We start from the raw sequence: 16,786 nt of genomic DNA, 5'->3' as shown, positions 1-16,786 counted from the left end.
AAATGAATAAAAACCTAACTTACCTAAACCATACTCTTACTTGCTTATCCCCGTTAGTTTATGGACTACAAACTCCAAGTGTTCGCCACTGAAATTAGTAAAAAATGCTCGCCACGTATTTGCAACACCTTCTGTTTTCATTTGTGGTTTAGGAATTGCGAGTGTATTACAATTACATACCCATTCTGTATGTAAAAAGGCAACTCCATGGAGCTTTGACCTACAGTGTTACTATCGAAATAAAAAAAAAAGTTTCGTAATCTGCTCGTGAAATAGCCATGGTGCATAATGCTGCACCACAGAAATCATTCTGTACTCATTCTTTCCAAGGGCCTCGCGCATGGGGGCAAGCATTCATCAGTATAATCAAGTATGTACTTGCATTTTTAAGAATATTTTGTGAAAATAATTTTGATTGTGCCTCTACGTTTTCCCTTACTTTCATATGGTGGGCGGAACTGGTTATATTGCATGCTCTAATATTGTTTATCTATAGCAGTAACATTATTGACAAGGCAGGTAATAGTGTTTGTGCACAAGAATTTTAAATGAATGTTTTAAAATATATTTGTATTAGGATGTTCCACGTTGTCGAATTTGACAGAAGCTCTGGAGGTGGGCTTGCACTTGTGAGGGATGAATGGATCACTTCCAGAAAAAAAGAAACTTTCTGGCCCCCATGTAAATTGTCAACACAATATAATAAATTTTTGGTGAATGGAGAAAAAGCTGCACCAGACGAACAGTGGACATTGTATCCAATCAAGAGAATATTCTACAGTACAGGTGAGTCATTCCATAAGAAGTCAACCTAGTTCATAACCCGCACTACCACTGCCGATTTGTATGGAATATGGCGAGTAGGGCCTATAATATGTGCCTTATTGATCTTGAAAGTTGCCAGTTATTTTTATGCCTTAGTATATTTCTTGCGAAGATTTGCCCAAGAAGTCGGATTGAGTTTTCTCGTGGATAACGTTTTCGGCCTGCTTCATGACCCAAGAAATCTGGTATAGCATTCTCTACGAAGTACTTCAACTTTAAAAACAGTCCTTTATCAAAATTCACTTGGAACATTTCTAGCCCGTCGAAATTTAATTTGCCTTCTGTAGTATTTTCTGTCATCTACTATGGAGTAAATTTTCAGTTAGGACTTTTAGGTGTTTCTCTGTTTTGTGTAGTCACCGATATGATCGACTGAAATTACAAACTGAATATTCTGCTTCTGCTCACCACCTCCTTTATCCGTACTAGAATCAAGGTTTAAGTTTGAGAGTCCTTTCACGTCAAATCAAACCATTTTAACTAAAAAAAATTGCCTTCCCATCGCAGATTTCAATGATTTTGTTACATTAGTACTACCTTTGGAGGGTATGAAAAATCCAAAATTTTAGATTTATCGAGCCGCGCTGGTTTTGGAAATATAAATTATTGAGAATTCAGAAAGTGCCAAATTTTGATACACCTTCGTACACAAATTTATCTATATCTGTAACTCTTTGTGCTAGAGAGCTAAACATTCACTCATTTTAAATTTACTGAAATAGGCTTTCATATGATTTATAATTCGATAGAATTTTTTAAAATGAAATTTTTAAAAATTCTCAAGTATCAAATTTTGATTTCCCAGAAACACTAATTTGAAAAATGTAAAAGAAAAATCTCAAAACTTACACCATCCTGTTATATCTTCTTAAGTTTCATTATGAGATCGTCACTAATCAGGTGATATGAGGAATACGAGGTTAGCATGTATTTAAAAATTGCATAAATTTTATGATGCTTCAATCACTAAACATATGTGCACTATCCAAAAATACATGTTTCATAATCCTAAGGTACTCACTAAACAACTTTTAAAGAGGGAGTTTAGCTAAGTGCATATAGGTTGAAGTACTCTCCAATTACCTCTATTACAAGTGTTGCGGAAGTACTACAGGATTCTGAAATTTGGATATTTGGATAGGGCACATACTAATTTTTAAGTGAAGTCTTGACCCGACTACGGTAGGTCCCTAGTTTTGGAGCTACGAACCTTTAAAGTTCATTTATTCATGTTTTCGGCAGCCTACAACTCCGAAAGGAAGCATTTGTGCACCCAGGATGGTCTATAGTTTTTGTCTTATTTTGGTGTCAGGATTCACCTCCCAAACGTTGTCGGTGTTGTTTTGAAACACCCTGTATATATATAAAAAGTACTTTTTGATGCCACAGCCCTTTGAAGGGTAGGGATTTTCCAGTTAGTCCTTGTAGGCAGGACCTAGAGAAGAAAGAGCTCGAAAAGAAGTTGTTTCTTTTTGCTGGGATATTTTGGTCATTTTTCACACTATCGCTTTTGTGTGATAATGTATTGTCAAGCAGTAACGTAGCGTGAAGTTTTGAAATTGGTAGGCTGAAACTAGATTCGTAGCTAGAGGGTGGCTAGGAAGGGTCCAGTTCCCTGAAACTTGCAATTGTTTGTTGTATGTATATACGAATGTAAAGTGAATTCAAGTTGCCCCCCCCCCCCAAAGAAACTATCCCGCTCTTATCTAAACGATCACGTCTTAGTGTTCTGACTACGGACCTGGCTGTAATGCTTGACAGAAAAATGCTGATTCAAGTAATATGTTTTTCATACAACGCAGGAAATAGTATAAGAGTTGTTCTGCTTTATATTTCCCTTACATATACGTTTTCCTTACATATACGATACTCGGATATCACACATACACTATTACTATTTCAAAGAAACAAATAAAAACGGATATAGAGCTATCTTAATTTTAAATTCCCCAAATCATAGACACAAACTTAACCACTTCACCCACAACATCATATATCAGAATACTAATGTGCTGCAGCTCACAGTCGTGCTGCTGCACTACAAACAGTAGTGCTGCAGCTCAGAGTCAATTGATGATTTTTACAGAAAAAGCTATTTTTAGATTGAAAGTACAAAAAAAAAAAGAAACTATACCTCATCTGAGGCCTTATTCAGTATCAATCTTCGCAAAACTTGCGGGTCGCAACACAAAGCAAAAAATTCAACAAGCAATTGTAACTATTATATCAATTATTGCCAACTAAAATGCAAATTTTACGCTGTGATAATGCAAACCGGTACGCAATAAGGTCCCTGATGTATTAGTACTATTCAAAAGATTTTTATTATCTTTATCAGAACTTGTGACTGAATGTGAGCTCCTAAATTTTTCATAGTCTCTCTGTTTTATACTTTCTTATAAGATCGCGTCCTGTCGCTTTTGTTTCCCCAAACACCCGAAAGGCTAGCCTTTCGTCAGCATCCGTCCACTTTCGTTGCATCGTGTTGAATTTATGTATTGCTCATGGTTTTCGTCTGCTGAGGGTGACGGGAAAGCGATTGGCACCGCCCCATTTTCAAGATTACATGAGAAAGGCGGAAGGCTAGCGGCCCATAGCATACAATGCGTTCTTGCAGAAGCTTCCAACTATTCTCCTGTGATGTTTAAACAGCGCATCATAAAATAAATCCATTTTAATAAAATTAATTGTATCAATGTCCAAAAGCAACATTTCAGGCTGATGTATAAATAAATGGATAGGCTAAGCCTTATACCCTTAATGGACACTACGTCCCTGTTGTCAGGGTGCCATTGTCACTTTCGAACAATGTTCTGCAGTTCTAAATTCCTGCGTAAAAGTATTTTAGCTTATATGAAAAAGATAGTATCGACGATAAGGTATGCTGTGATATGAAGATCTCTTACGGTAATTGTCAGTCACGGCTATGTAGTTCAGATGTATAGTAGATTCATCTCTTTCCCAAACTCCGATATATCACAGCGGACTGTCTCCTAATACGCACAGCGAGTAACTGATTCTTGTCCATTTTCCTGACGTCAACCAAATATGTTCATTTTGAAAGCGGTGGTTATAATTTTTTGGCTCTTTATTGTACTTTTCGTCTGAAATTACAATAGTTGTTCATACAAATATCTCTCTCTTTTTTTTTTCAGATGACATTCTTAAAGCCAGACAGAAATTGAAGCAAGCAGAAAGCGATTCAGAATTACAATCCGCAATAGAAGAAGGGGAGAAGAAGAAATGAAGAATAAGGAAGAGAATATTGTCTTGTTCGGAAAGTGATTCAGATAGATCTGATGATGAACATGAGAAAAGAATGCGAATTATAGGTAAAAATCAACTGAAATTCCCAACACCACCAAGTGCGTCATTAGATTGCACCAGGTCGTCATCTGAATTGGATATTCGCGTAAGGACTGACCAACTTGTGAATCGGAACGAGGCTACTGAACACCTGACTTTATCATCTGCCGGTAAGTTTGTTTAAATCATTGCAAGCTACCACTAGAATAACACATCAATGTTTACAAAAATGGATAAATTACGGTACCACATGATTTCATTTTAATAAAACATCTAGTTACGGCAAGACTTTTCGCTTTAGGGAATCACACTCGAAGGTGTACCCAATCCATCTATTCCAGCAAACTTTTTGATTAAAGGAGTGCTGCATACAGAATTTTCCCTACGTACAAATTCATTTGTCACAATATTAGTATGGTTTAATAAGGCATGTGAAGAAATCCAAGCAGCATTATCCAATCATAAAGTTCGCTAAAAATAGAGCCATTGGTTACAACTTCCGCTGTGATTTGCTAAATTGGTACGGCTTGCGTCATTATTTGTAGAGATATTACGACATTTATAACAATGCCACTATAGCTTTACACAGGTCTAGCTGCGAAACTTTCGAATTTTTTTTGAGAAGAACATTATTCTTGTTTTAGTGCGTGGAATTCACCCTTAAAATTTCTATCCATCCTATATATATGTGTGTGTTCTTATGATAAACCTAGCTCTTCCTTCACAGTTCCTAATATGCAAACAACATATTAGGTTTTCATTACAGTGATAAGCCATGAGTTCTATAGGATAAGTTCTATTTGTTTAATCATTCATTACTGTTTTGTGTAAACTGTGTTTGTGTATCTTTTAATAAAGTCAGAAGGATAGATGGCTATTAGAGTGGGGTGATTAGAAGGCTGTTAAAAATTAAATGCCATTCTCATTGAAACACAGAAACTTCTGAAACTTTAGCGTTGCTTGTAATAGGTACAATATAGAACAAAGTAAATAAGAGGACGGAGAATTGTTTGTGAACACTCGGGGAAAATCTGAAAGAGTCAGGAAATTCATTCTTCAAAAAAGTATGTGAAACCTGTTATTCTCTATAATGCAACATAAGCGAATATTTTTATTTTTTCAGAAAGTTGTTGGTAGGGGATCAAAGTCACCCCATGTCCTTCTCTCCCGTAACTACAAAGAAATTCTTGACTGGTTTTTAGTCATTCAATCTTTTAGGCAACGTACTCTCACTGTATTTCAACATTTAGATAGCCGGTATGTCGAGTCAAAATCGAAATAGAACATATAGCCTCTGCTTTTTCCACTTCGAACTGTGGTCGAAACAATATCTCGTGTAAAAAGTGTAATATGTGTGGCTAAGTTTAGGAAGATTTTCGCTATTTTGTCTTGGCAGTGCGCGCCAGGGCTTTAATAAAACACTAATACTGAAGTACCACTACTGGAAGACTGATTCGACAACAATGTTCCCAAACTGTGCTCTCATCTTGTAAGTTAGTCTGTATTTTTCAATTGCATTCCGACCATTATTTTTATCCCATTTTAATTTTAGGTGAAGGAAGTTCATTAGCTGTTGATCATAGCTCAAATGAAAGGTATTTAGATTTGGACGAAAACTATTTGGCAGTGATTTCCCGCCACCTTGCAAAAATTGAAAGAAAGCTGGAAGAAGTGAGCGAGCAGCAGAAATTTATTATAGAAAATTTTGCTCCCAAACCAGAGGCTACTAGATCTTTCCCTGAATACATAAAACTACCTTGTAAAACTGTGGAGGACATTAATAGAGTGGAAGAGTGGTTACTATCTTCACCGGACAATGAGCAAATTCTGGTAAGTTTACCTTTTTTTTTCATACAGAAAACATCACATAATTGTAAATACAATCAGTTTTACGTAATCCTTATTCTTTCTTTTTAAACTTCTCAGGTGAGCTATTAGTAGTAGTACTAGTAACAACATTACATAACGACCGCAGCAAGCACAGTCGTAAACTTTACTCCACTTTACTATTATAACAACTACTAATACTATTACTAATAATACTATTGTGCTGCCAAAATGTCTTGAGCCGTGGCAAAAATGCGAACTAAAGGTCACATCCACGCGTTGAGCCAATAAGGGTTCAGCAGCTGCTAAGCGAGAAAGCCTTAGCGAAAGAGTGTGGAATTCCTTCAGCCGATAGCAGTGCCTAAAACGGAAGACTAGGGCCGTGTCCAAAAGCGCATAGTGCACACTTCAAGGATGCACACTCGAAGTCTACAAATGGAGTGCACACTAAATAGTGTACACTTCGTCAAATTAGCTTTTGATCCACACTTGTTTACAGCGCCTCATCGTGGTGGAATGTTGAACATTGATAACAAAAGAAGGGAGAATTACGAGTATTAGAAAAAATTACCATGCTTTTTTTTTTTTTTAAGATGAATGACTTTCCAGTTATATTAGAGATAAATATATCACAGATTGACAATATGGGGTAACCATAAAATGACTTGAGAGTTTCTTTCATGTATGCCAAGAGCTTGTTTTGCAGTATCTGCAAATATTTATCAGCATAAAAACCACTAAACTATTGGCGATGTTCTATTTTATTAGGCATGCTCGCGCGAGGGAATATTTATTAATCCCCCGGAAGAAAAGCAGCACTGGTGGTTAGGGCGCTGATGACACTGTTGCGAAGTAGCTTAGGAATTTTATTGCAGGTGAAAGTAGGAATTTGCAAAAGCGTTAGGACACCGAAGGTACCGAGGAGAGCGTTATTTACAATAATGTGGCTCAAAACTACTTTGGGAGAGAGTTCATATTGAGTATAATTCCTTTGTGTACGGTAGATACAAAACAATGACACTATAATTGTCACCGTTCTACTGTATTGCTCAGTTACAGGCATACTGATTAGACTATCTCTACCATATTGTGCTAATGTTGAAGTTCCTTATATGTTACTCTTTCTTTGTGAATATATAGATTTTACCCGTATATCTTCAAAATAGTGCCTCCATGTTCTTAATCTACACCAAAAGTTAACTCTTACAACGATGACAAGGAAAGAAGTGGTGAAGTTGAACAACATGAGGACCAAAATTAACAGGAAAAAGCTATTGTGTCACTATGAAATACCAATTTATAAGGATCAAGTGTACTCAAGGTGGATACCCCTAATTAAAATAATATGTTAAAAAATATAAGATTACTATCTTATAAGCCCGCTTAAATGAGTTCTGTACATTATATACACTTCAACATCTGAGTGCACTTCACTATGCTTTCGGCGCCCTACATCTTTCTTGAAATATACCAGCTGTCTCTCCTACATGCTTCCCACTACGAAAATGGTTACTCAGTAACGAAACAAATCCCCTTGTCCAAATATAATCATAAAAAGCTACTATCAATCTAATAAGAATTTTATGAAAATTAAGAGACGGTTTTATGAAAAAATACAGTATGCAATGTAGTGGCTCTCATTGTTCAACTATACGGAAGGAATTATTTGTTCATAATCAATTCATAATGGGATTATATAAATTAAAAGGAAGGTAAGTCTTTATTTTGGCCATTTCATTCAATGAATCGTTCAATGAACCCATTCGTAACCAAGACTGAAAAGAACATCTCCTTAGAGCATCTAACCTGCCTTCACTCGCTGACGCTCGCTCGGCAATATTATGTGAATTAAATATTAAACTTTGGTATAGAAATGAACCTAGTTACTAACTACATATATAAGCTAACAGGCGAGTTCTCAAAAACGGAACCGAAAGATCAAATCGCTGAATCGAAGAATCAAGAAAAAAGAAAGAAAGAAAAGAAAAGAAAAGAAAAAATGGCCAAAGTAAACACTTGCCAAGAGGAATTTGTGAAATCTTTGATAAATGTGGAGAAAGAAACTTTTGATCTGTATTTCACTCTTTGGCAGCTGTCAAAAATGGCTAATGTGTGGTAATTGGTATATTACAGTCTCTTAAGTGCAAGGAAATATGGTAGATTTGAAAGGAATTTGTTTAGAATCAAAACTAGGCCTATCTACCTACAAATTAATATTTGCAGCTGCAACTGTAGCTGTAGGTATAGAGAAATGAATAATCTAGGTATTCATTATTCTATGATAGAACTTAACATTTTAATTCATACGCCATTAAAATTTTTCATTTACGTGCAAATAGCTCCATTACTGATAGTATAATTATTTCAATTAAGCTACATAAACCACGTAATATTTAAACACAAATGCCTTTATAGCATTATCAAGGAAACTATTTGGTTGCTTTCCCTATACAATTTTAAATTCCATTGAATACTCAAAGAACACAACATAAATACGTTTGTTATTTGCGTTACATTTTTATATCCCACTTGTAAAATCACTAACTTGTATATTTATCAAGTAAACTATTATTAGATCAGCCCACAAATTTATTCACCTCAACAAAAAAATATTAAACATATGTCCTTTAAAATTTTATTAAGTCACTTTGACATTATTGTTGTTCCTACTACGAAGAACTCCCATCTTAAGTACGCAAGTGTGCTAACGTAGTGTACATCCTCGCACACTACGTACTATGCACTCGCAGACTTGTGAACTTGGACCTTTTGACGCACACTAGGTGACGTCCTTTCCGGAAATAAGCGTACTTCGAATGCACACTTGTATCTTTTGGACACGGCCTAGGTGTCAAGTCAATGTGGTATATTTATACCATCATTATTATTAGTAGTAATAGCAGCAGTAGTAGTAGTAGTAATAGCAATATTTGTAGTAGTAGTATAGCAAGAAGAAGAAGAACGATACATCTCAGGATAAACACCAGATCCATTTCTTTGTGAACTAAGCGACTGCAAAAAACTACGCAGTGTGGAAGCGACTTTCGCAGGAAAACTACACAGTGTAAAGTAGCGTCCGTTATGGAGTATATATACGCCATAAACAGTTAAGGGGTTAACAGTGCTCTTTGTTGGTCTATATTAAGCTGAAATGAAGTTTATTGTACATGAAATCTTGCGAGCTTTCGAAGATATGGAACACGCTCATGTTTGAAGAAAAGTTGTCATTTACACCTTGAATACCTCAAAACATGTCTCTAATAATTCGGAAGAAAATATCTGTGGTACTAATTAATGTATGGCCACTCACTTCTGCTGCGTCAAGCCCCGGCTCAATTCTAGCTCGTGTCATGTTGGCTTTGATGGACAGACGCCGTGCGCGTGGGTTTTCTCGGGTTCTCTCGTTTCATTCCACCAATCATCCCATCAACATTCATCGGTTTTAACCAAAGTTGCTGAGAGATCTTAAATAAATTAAGTTCGAAATAGTACATACTAAAGTATATTGAAAAGTTCAAAATGGCGCTACAATACTATGTATAGCTATGGTCTACAGCTTTTTCATCTACACAATTACTGGAAAGCTCGGACCCACCCATTTAATTTCTTTAAAACAAGTGAGGCCATGAATGCGACCAAAGAACTAAATACATGACAGGGTGTCTATCGGTCACGAAATCCGAAAACGTTTATGACAGTCGCGAAAGTTAGGTTTTGGGTCACGATTTTTTTTATCTGCACAAATATATGTACAGATTTAAAAATTTTGTTCTATAAAATGTCCAAATTCACCACCAAAAATGTATATGGTCGGCTTTAGACACTATCAAATCTCAAGAAAAACGCGCTTCTATCGCATGCATGAAAATTCGGCCTAATTTGCACCCAAATACACTCTTGAGAATGTTACGAAATGTTATGGTTTGGTAAAGAAAAGGTCACAAAGAATCACGATACTTCATTTTGGAATTTTAGTAGACACCCTGCATGAGCTCAAGTAGTACATCTGTATAGCATATTAGACATAACGTCTCTCATATTGGATTTCACTTTATTTCCCCAAAGTGCAATAGGTTCTGGAGACATACCAATTTCATGTAAAGTTTTCTCAGAAATTCACTGATGATGTTTTACCGTTGAGAAGTTTTTGCATGTGACATCTAAGTGATAGTTGGTTCTTCGGAAAAGTAGGTATGTCCTTGAGAAAACTTTCGAGCAGCGCATTGGAACACACATTAAGTGCATGCATTAAATGCGTAAGTAGGTTATGCAGTCAGTTAAGTGTGTTAAAGTACGTTATGAAGTTGCATTTTGCAAAGCATTAAACAGAATTTAAGCATCTTGTACCTGCATTACCTGCTGAAGGTCAAGAGAACGAACATATTTATCTTCATGTCATGCGAGGGCATCTTTGTTCGAAATTGGGTGTGCCTTCATCTCTTGATTGTGTCCTTGTACATAGACAATTAATATGTACGATTTGAATTGTTCCTGGCAGCGAATATTACGCAATTTTACTCGGGTTTTTCATATATATATTTCAAATGATATGCTTCTGTATGTGATCTACGTCAAATTTCGCTCTAAATGTCTAAGTGTTTTTATTGCAGGAGCTACAACTGAGCCTTGTAGGAGGAAGAAAGGTACAACACATCGTACGAAGAATATTGGAAAAACTATTCTGCAATAATTTGGCACTTCAATTTAACTGGACAGGCAAGCACAACAAGAAACCTCTCAGGCACCTGAAATTGATGGATATTCTACTAGGTGAGTATTCGGGATGCTTTCAGTTGTAGGCTTCTAATACTCTGTAAGGAAGGCCTCACCGGCGGTTTGTCTGTGTGTAGCGAGTTTCAAATCAGGGTTCCCCTATAAGTATCATGAATTTTTAACATTTTTAAAGCTGTAGGATACATACTTCAAATGGCTCACCTCTGGTGCGTGGAGACCCCGGATTGGACCCAGTTCATGCCATGCGGGTTTGTGGACACTATGTGCGTGGGGTTTCTAGGAGTTCTCCGTTTTCTTCCCCCCATCTTCCATTCCATCAATCACCATCCATCCATCCGGTCTGAACCAAAGTTGCAGAAGGACCCTAAAATATATTCAAACTCTCGACTGTTAAATCTTGCTGTTGTTTCAGATTCTTTGGACAGTTCCTGTTCCATTCCTGTCAAGGTGCATTTTTTTCGTGCGATTTAAATGCATTTTTGGTTCCGTATATCCCCCATGGCTAGGTAGAAGGAAATTCATTCAGCTTTAATGTTTGGACTGTAATTTAATAGGTATCATTAATAATACCAATAATGTGTTTTCTGTATACTGTAACGAAAGAAAAGAAAATAATATTTTGACTGTCAGGTCCCGAGATAGTCCCGCCTTCCAACCGTTGAGGAGCGACCGCTCTCCAGCTTCTACTAGTGAACTCCGCATGCATGCATGCAACAAAAGCATCTGTCGTGTCGGTGTGGATGCTACGATTTCTGTCAGTAAACTATGCATGCGAGTAGTTACTGTTGTGACTGGATCCAGTTGAATTAGTTTGCATAATTTAGGTGGTTTGATTGACTGGCTGCGTTTAATTAGCGTCATCAGATTTTTATGATTTTACTGGAACTGTAAATTGCTGAACATACATTTTTTCGTTTTGCTGTTGTTTAGGTGGAATAGGATAATAAATTAATTTTCTTACAACATTAACGACTATTTTAGGTTAAGTTAATGTCATGTACTGCATTGTAGAAGTTTTTTCTCTATACGTTATACTTCATGTTGGAATGTTACTTGTCAGGATGAATGTTATGTATTCATTTTTTATTCCTTGTGCTTGTTCCTAAATATGTTTATGACAAATATGTTACCTTTACCGTCTGTACTCTAGAGGCTGTAGTTGTTTTTATGGTAGCATTCTTACTAGTACATTTACTGGAGCCGCGTTGGCTCATTGGTAGAGCGCTCGCCTCTGGTGCATAGAGTCCTTGGTTTGATCCCGGCCCGTGCCATGTAGGTTTTGTGTTGAAGAACCACCGTGTGCGTGGGTTTCATCGGTGTGAGTCAAAGCTACTTAAAGCCTTTTAAAAAATTAAAAATTCAATATACCTATTACTGCTATTATTCTCTATTCCATCTATACATGTGCATTTTGTATATAAAGGATGCCGCCTTCTATGTGTGGGGGCTAGTGCCATAAATAAGTCATCGTCCGCGAGAACTTGTGGAAAACACCCCCGATAACTAAATGGCCAACCAGAACCCTCATTTCCAGCATTTGACAACCGCTCGTCAAGTCCACGTGGAGTACTTAGTTGCCACAGTTCCAAACGCTGTCCTTTCAGCAGTGATTAGAAGATTGCTGTTCAACATATATAGTTTCTTATATAGCAAAACGTGGAGGCCTGACATCTGTTTCACATTAGTGATAGTATTGGGAGTGAGAGTAAGAGACACGAGACACAGTGGGTGCTGCGACATTGCAACCCCGTAAATGCGGTCAAAAGAGGGATAGGGGGAGGAAGAGATACTGCTGCAAAATCCAGCAGGGGAAGTTCAAACAATTAGCCGAACTGCACATCTATAGATGGAATACACAATAATGCAACTGACGTCTTTCGGAACATCATTTTCCATAAATTCGACATAATTGCAAGACAGAAATAAGCATCAAGAGGATAAGATTATCTTAGCTGAGATTTTCCAGGATTTTCCTCAGCAGCACCAAGCATATGTCCCAATCTTACCGTATTAATAGGGCGTTCTTGTCACCTTCTTACTATCCCGGCCAATCCAAATCTCGGTAATTAAAAATTAATTGAATCCTGTGAAATTAATCTTGAGTCAAAACAAAAATAACTACCGGTGATTGATAACATCACGTAAGAACACGTTGCTTTATATTAGTCAACAATTTCCTATAATAAGGTAGTGTTATTTAAGAATAACTAGACCAAAGCCCACCCGTGAATGGACAACTATAGTTACATAAATAACCCTCCCAGAGTAGACGGCGTAAACGTTTCAACGAGGTTAGTCCAGTGAATCAGATGCATTTGTCCCAGTCTCCCGAAAAGTATGTGAGGTAGTAGATAGGAGCTAGGCAAAAAAAAAAAAAAAAAAATCCATCAGCATAGAATTTAATTCCTGATTGTAGTATGCCGATCAAATTTAAAAGTCATTGCTCCACAGATTTCCTGAAGAGTGTATCAATTTCTTCACATTGTATTTTTACATGTAATATATTTTAGGATATGTTAACAGAATCACAACACTAATTTCTTTGTAATTGTTTTCAGGTGCAGTTCGGAGAAGCCCATATGCATTGAATGCTTCTGAATGTGAAGTGCATTCCGTAATACAGAACTGGTTTCGCCACGTTAAAGACAGGGATGGTGGACGTGAAGCGCGTAGACAGAAAACTGGTCATGGTCGAGATGCGCCACAACACCCCGAAACGGAACGCGTTGTTATTGTGTAAGAGAAATAACATGGTTGTCTATCTTCAGAGTGGAAAAGAGAAAGAGGACAGGTACTACTTTGTCTTCAGATTGTTTACATAAAAAGTGCCTTCTTATTCCAGACTTTTCGGCATATGTTTGCATTCCTTTCTGTAACATGGAACATTTTTACTAATGCGTATATGTCATGTATGAAGACTTCTCATCATAGATTTTTCCAGGACACACATGATTTTCCAGTATGTTACAAAAATTAAAAATTTGAAATGTACGAGTTACAGTACAGACGAAAATCTGTAAAATATGGTATTATGGGTGCTAGGAATATTTGTTGATAGAATGGACATTTCGAGTATCCCTGATGACAAGGATATCCAAAATGTATGTTCTGTTACATATTTTTCCAGTGTAGTTATAGAGGGTTTTGCCAGGACTAACTCTTACTTTTCACATTTTTCATATTGAACGTTGATTTTGCATTATTCACAAGAAATGAAAAATCAAAGATTCCTTGGTAGAATCTGCACCACAAGTTCGTTAAATTCTACTTGCTTTCCCAGAATGTTTTTAGTTTTTACGTAACAATAGTCTAGTAATGATTAAAATAGTCTTCTTGTAACTTAATTACAAACTGGTTTACTTGAAGTTTCAGTTTTGTTAAGAGCTTTTATTAACTCTCACATTTAAATGCGGAAGGAGGACTTGAAAGCAAGGATACTTAGTGCTTGCATTTCAACTGAAGTTGAGTTTTGTGCGATTTTTTTTTTTCATATAAGGCTAGGTAGTGAGATATTTTCGGTAAAGGAGCTTTTATTTTTAAGAACATCTAATGTTTAGTTTTTTGCGTTGTCAATTCTTCAGTTAATCTATGCTATGTAAACTTCTATAAATAGGTGTAACAGGTATGATTCTGATTTTTACTTGTACACACATTACTGAACATGATCAGTCTGTTCAGTAGAATATCTTACACGTAGAACTCGAGCTTCAACTGAAACTGGAATTCTACTAATATGTTTAATAATTGTTTCGAAAAAGGAAATATGCATACTAAACAGACACGTTTCGTTGTTTTTATTTACAATTTGTATGTTTTGTATTTTTATATGACTTCTTGAGCCGTTTTGTTTTGTAAAAAATCTGCTGAAATATATAGTATGTACATCACGATAAAGTAATGCGGCTTCTGCACATAAATGTATGTTTCATTTCTTTTAACCAATTTTATTATTATTATTATTATTATTTCTTGAAGAATAAAAGTTCATGTATATTTCTTTCCAAATGTATTTTTTTCATTGCTTTGTAAGACCTTATAAAAATCATCGTATATCCTATAATTACGACATTAGAAAATTATAATTACTCCGTATCCGCACATGAACGCAGCCGGAACATAGGCGTCGGAATTTAGAGAAAGATTAATGTTAAATGTAATGTAAATGTACACTCATATCCAAAATGATTATCACATATCTATATATAACTGTCTTCTTGTAAGAATATAACTTGATAGTGATCTTGCAGGGTACTTTTATTACTGATACTATGTGTATAATCGAGAAATGTATATTTGTGGTAAATTTAATAGGAAAAGAATTATAATTACGAAAATTAGAATGAGTAAAACAAAATGTTGCTAAATGGACAAGAAAGTTTTATTTTCGTTTTATTGTTCTTATTTATTGCTCTTTTGACATGAAATTCGCCACATACACGTCTTTGCCGAATACACACCTACTAACATTATAAGAAATACCGGGCGAATTCGTTATCAAATTATGTTCTTATATTTATATACATGGGACAATAATTTGGAATGAGTGTACATATTAATTCAAGTAAATTGTTAAAGATTTTTTTTGGCAAACTTTCTTTTGAATGGCGGTGTAGCTAAACTGCATGTAAGTATCAAATATGTATTGTGTGATAACAACTAGTCCTCTATACAGCGTTTACTATTATCAGATGTAGATGTTTAGAACGTAACTGCCGCGGATATAGGGAATCTACACCCCTGGATATCTGCGGGAGGTACGTTTCAACATCCACAGCTGATATTAGTAAGCACTCACGCTTACCGTCGGCAGGTTATTCCTATCTGATCGGGATATGGTCCAAAAATTGTCGTCTATCGCCGGTGAACTCTCCATTTTTGGTCGGCAAGTCGTCAGTAATTGGTCGGTATTATCGGGATTTGCTCGGGAGATTGTCCAAAAATAGTCACGTTTATAGTCGGTGAGCTGTTCATATTTGGTCGGCAAGTCGTCGGTAGTCAGTCGGGATAATGTCGTTATTGTCCTAATATGATCGGGAAATCGTCGGGAAGTTGTCGAAAAAGCGGACATAACGACCTTTTCCCGATTGTCGGGGCCAACTTTAACTGACCATTTATGGATGTCGGGCCGATCATTTTGTGCTACTAGGGTACTGAGTTTGACAATTTATGTTTCCTCCAAGAAACATATATTTGAGCTATTCTTGTTTTCATGTTTTTATTCTATTCGAATTTCATGCGAATATTATAAATATTTAAAAATAAAAGATCATAATTTTAATGTAAACGTATGAAGGTAATGACAGACTTATATAAGATAAATGCAACTTATTATATGGAAAGATAAGAATAATGAATATCGAACCTCTTAATTTCTCAAAGTTTATTAATGTATTAAATTATAATCTTCAATGTGTTTATATGTTCTAATTTTGTTGCCTTCTGACCCTGCTAATATTTAGTACTATAAAGATCATTGTTTGTACATAATGTTGTTTGTGTATGAAGGAATAGTTAATTTTACCCTAAAAGGAAACTATCAGTTAGATTTAATTTTTTTGAATAGCCTCATTCATGATAATTGTAATTCGTCGCTATTAGTATTGAGATATATTGATAAATATAAAAATGTGTAATGTTATAATGTATTATATATAAATGGAAAAGTAGAATATGTGTATTAAAGGTGATATTAAATATACGAGGGCTATTCAAAAGGTAGGTGTTTCATGATATTTAACCCAGGGTTATTTCCTTCATAGTAGAACTATTATGGAAGTCCCGTCCGGGCGACATCTACAACGATAACGTTGTAAATAATAATTTCAATCTGTGCCAATTTATAAAAAGGGATCAGAGGCGAATTATTTGAGCAGTATTATGTATAAAGAAAAGAAAGACACATAGAGATTTCGAGATTTCGATTTGGTAATCGTTAACTAAAAAGAGAGTTGTTACTATAGCAACGTCGTAAATAAATGTACATGTACGTAGACATCTTGTCGAGTAAACAAGTGTCTGTATAAAGGTGTAGACATCTTGTTGTATATGCAGAAAGTTGATTATGTACGTTTCTTATGGTTAAGTATTAAAAACA

The 16,786-nt window shown here is 35.8% G+C and overlaps 1 protein-coding gene across 1 annotated transcript; it reads left to right on the top strand.

The window, feature by feature from the left end:
* Positions 1 to 467: 467 nt before the first annotated feature.
* Positions 468 to 13,432, top strand: LOC145681696 (uncharacterized). The gene is made up of 5 exons (XM_081753315.1): positions 468 to 786; positions 3,981 to 4,301; positions 5,684 to 5,961; positions 10,569 to 10,728; positions 13,251 to 13,432. Exons 2-5 carry the CDS (start codon positions 4,145 to 4,147, stop codon positions 13,430 to 13,432), a joined length of 777 nt encoding a protein of 258 aa, XP_081609441.1. The 5' UTR covers positions 468 to 786; positions 3,981 to 4,144.
* The last annotated feature ends 3,354 nt before the right edge of the window (positions 13,433 to 16,786 follow it).

The sequence above is a fragment of the Thermobia domestica genome, chromosome 3 (assembly GCF_964235325.1).
Source record: "Thermobia domestica chromosome 3, izTheDome1.hap1.1, whole genome shotgun sequence".
Classification (NCBI taxonomy): domain Eukaryota; kingdom Metazoa; phylum Arthropoda; class Insecta; order Zygentoma; family Lepismatidae; genus Thermobia; species Thermobia domestica.
The sequence above is the reverse complement of the archived record's forward strand: the minus strand, read 5'-3'. Positions and strand labels throughout refer to the sequence as shown.

Excerpts from the sequence above, each read along its gene's own strand:
- LOC145681696 (XM_081753315.1), top strand. The coding sequence starts at position 4,145 with ATGCGAATTATAGGTAAAAATCAACTGAAATTCCCAACACCACCAAGT. Across the intron at positions 5,962-10,568 it reads CGGACAATGAGCAAATTCTG|GAGCTACAACTGAGCCTTGT; the intron begins GTAAGTTTACCT and ends TTTTTATTGCAG. Across the intron at positions 10,729-13,250 it reads ATTGATGGATATTCTACTAG|GTGCAGTTCGGAGAAGCCCA; the intron begins GTGAGTATTCGG and ends AATTGTTTTCAG.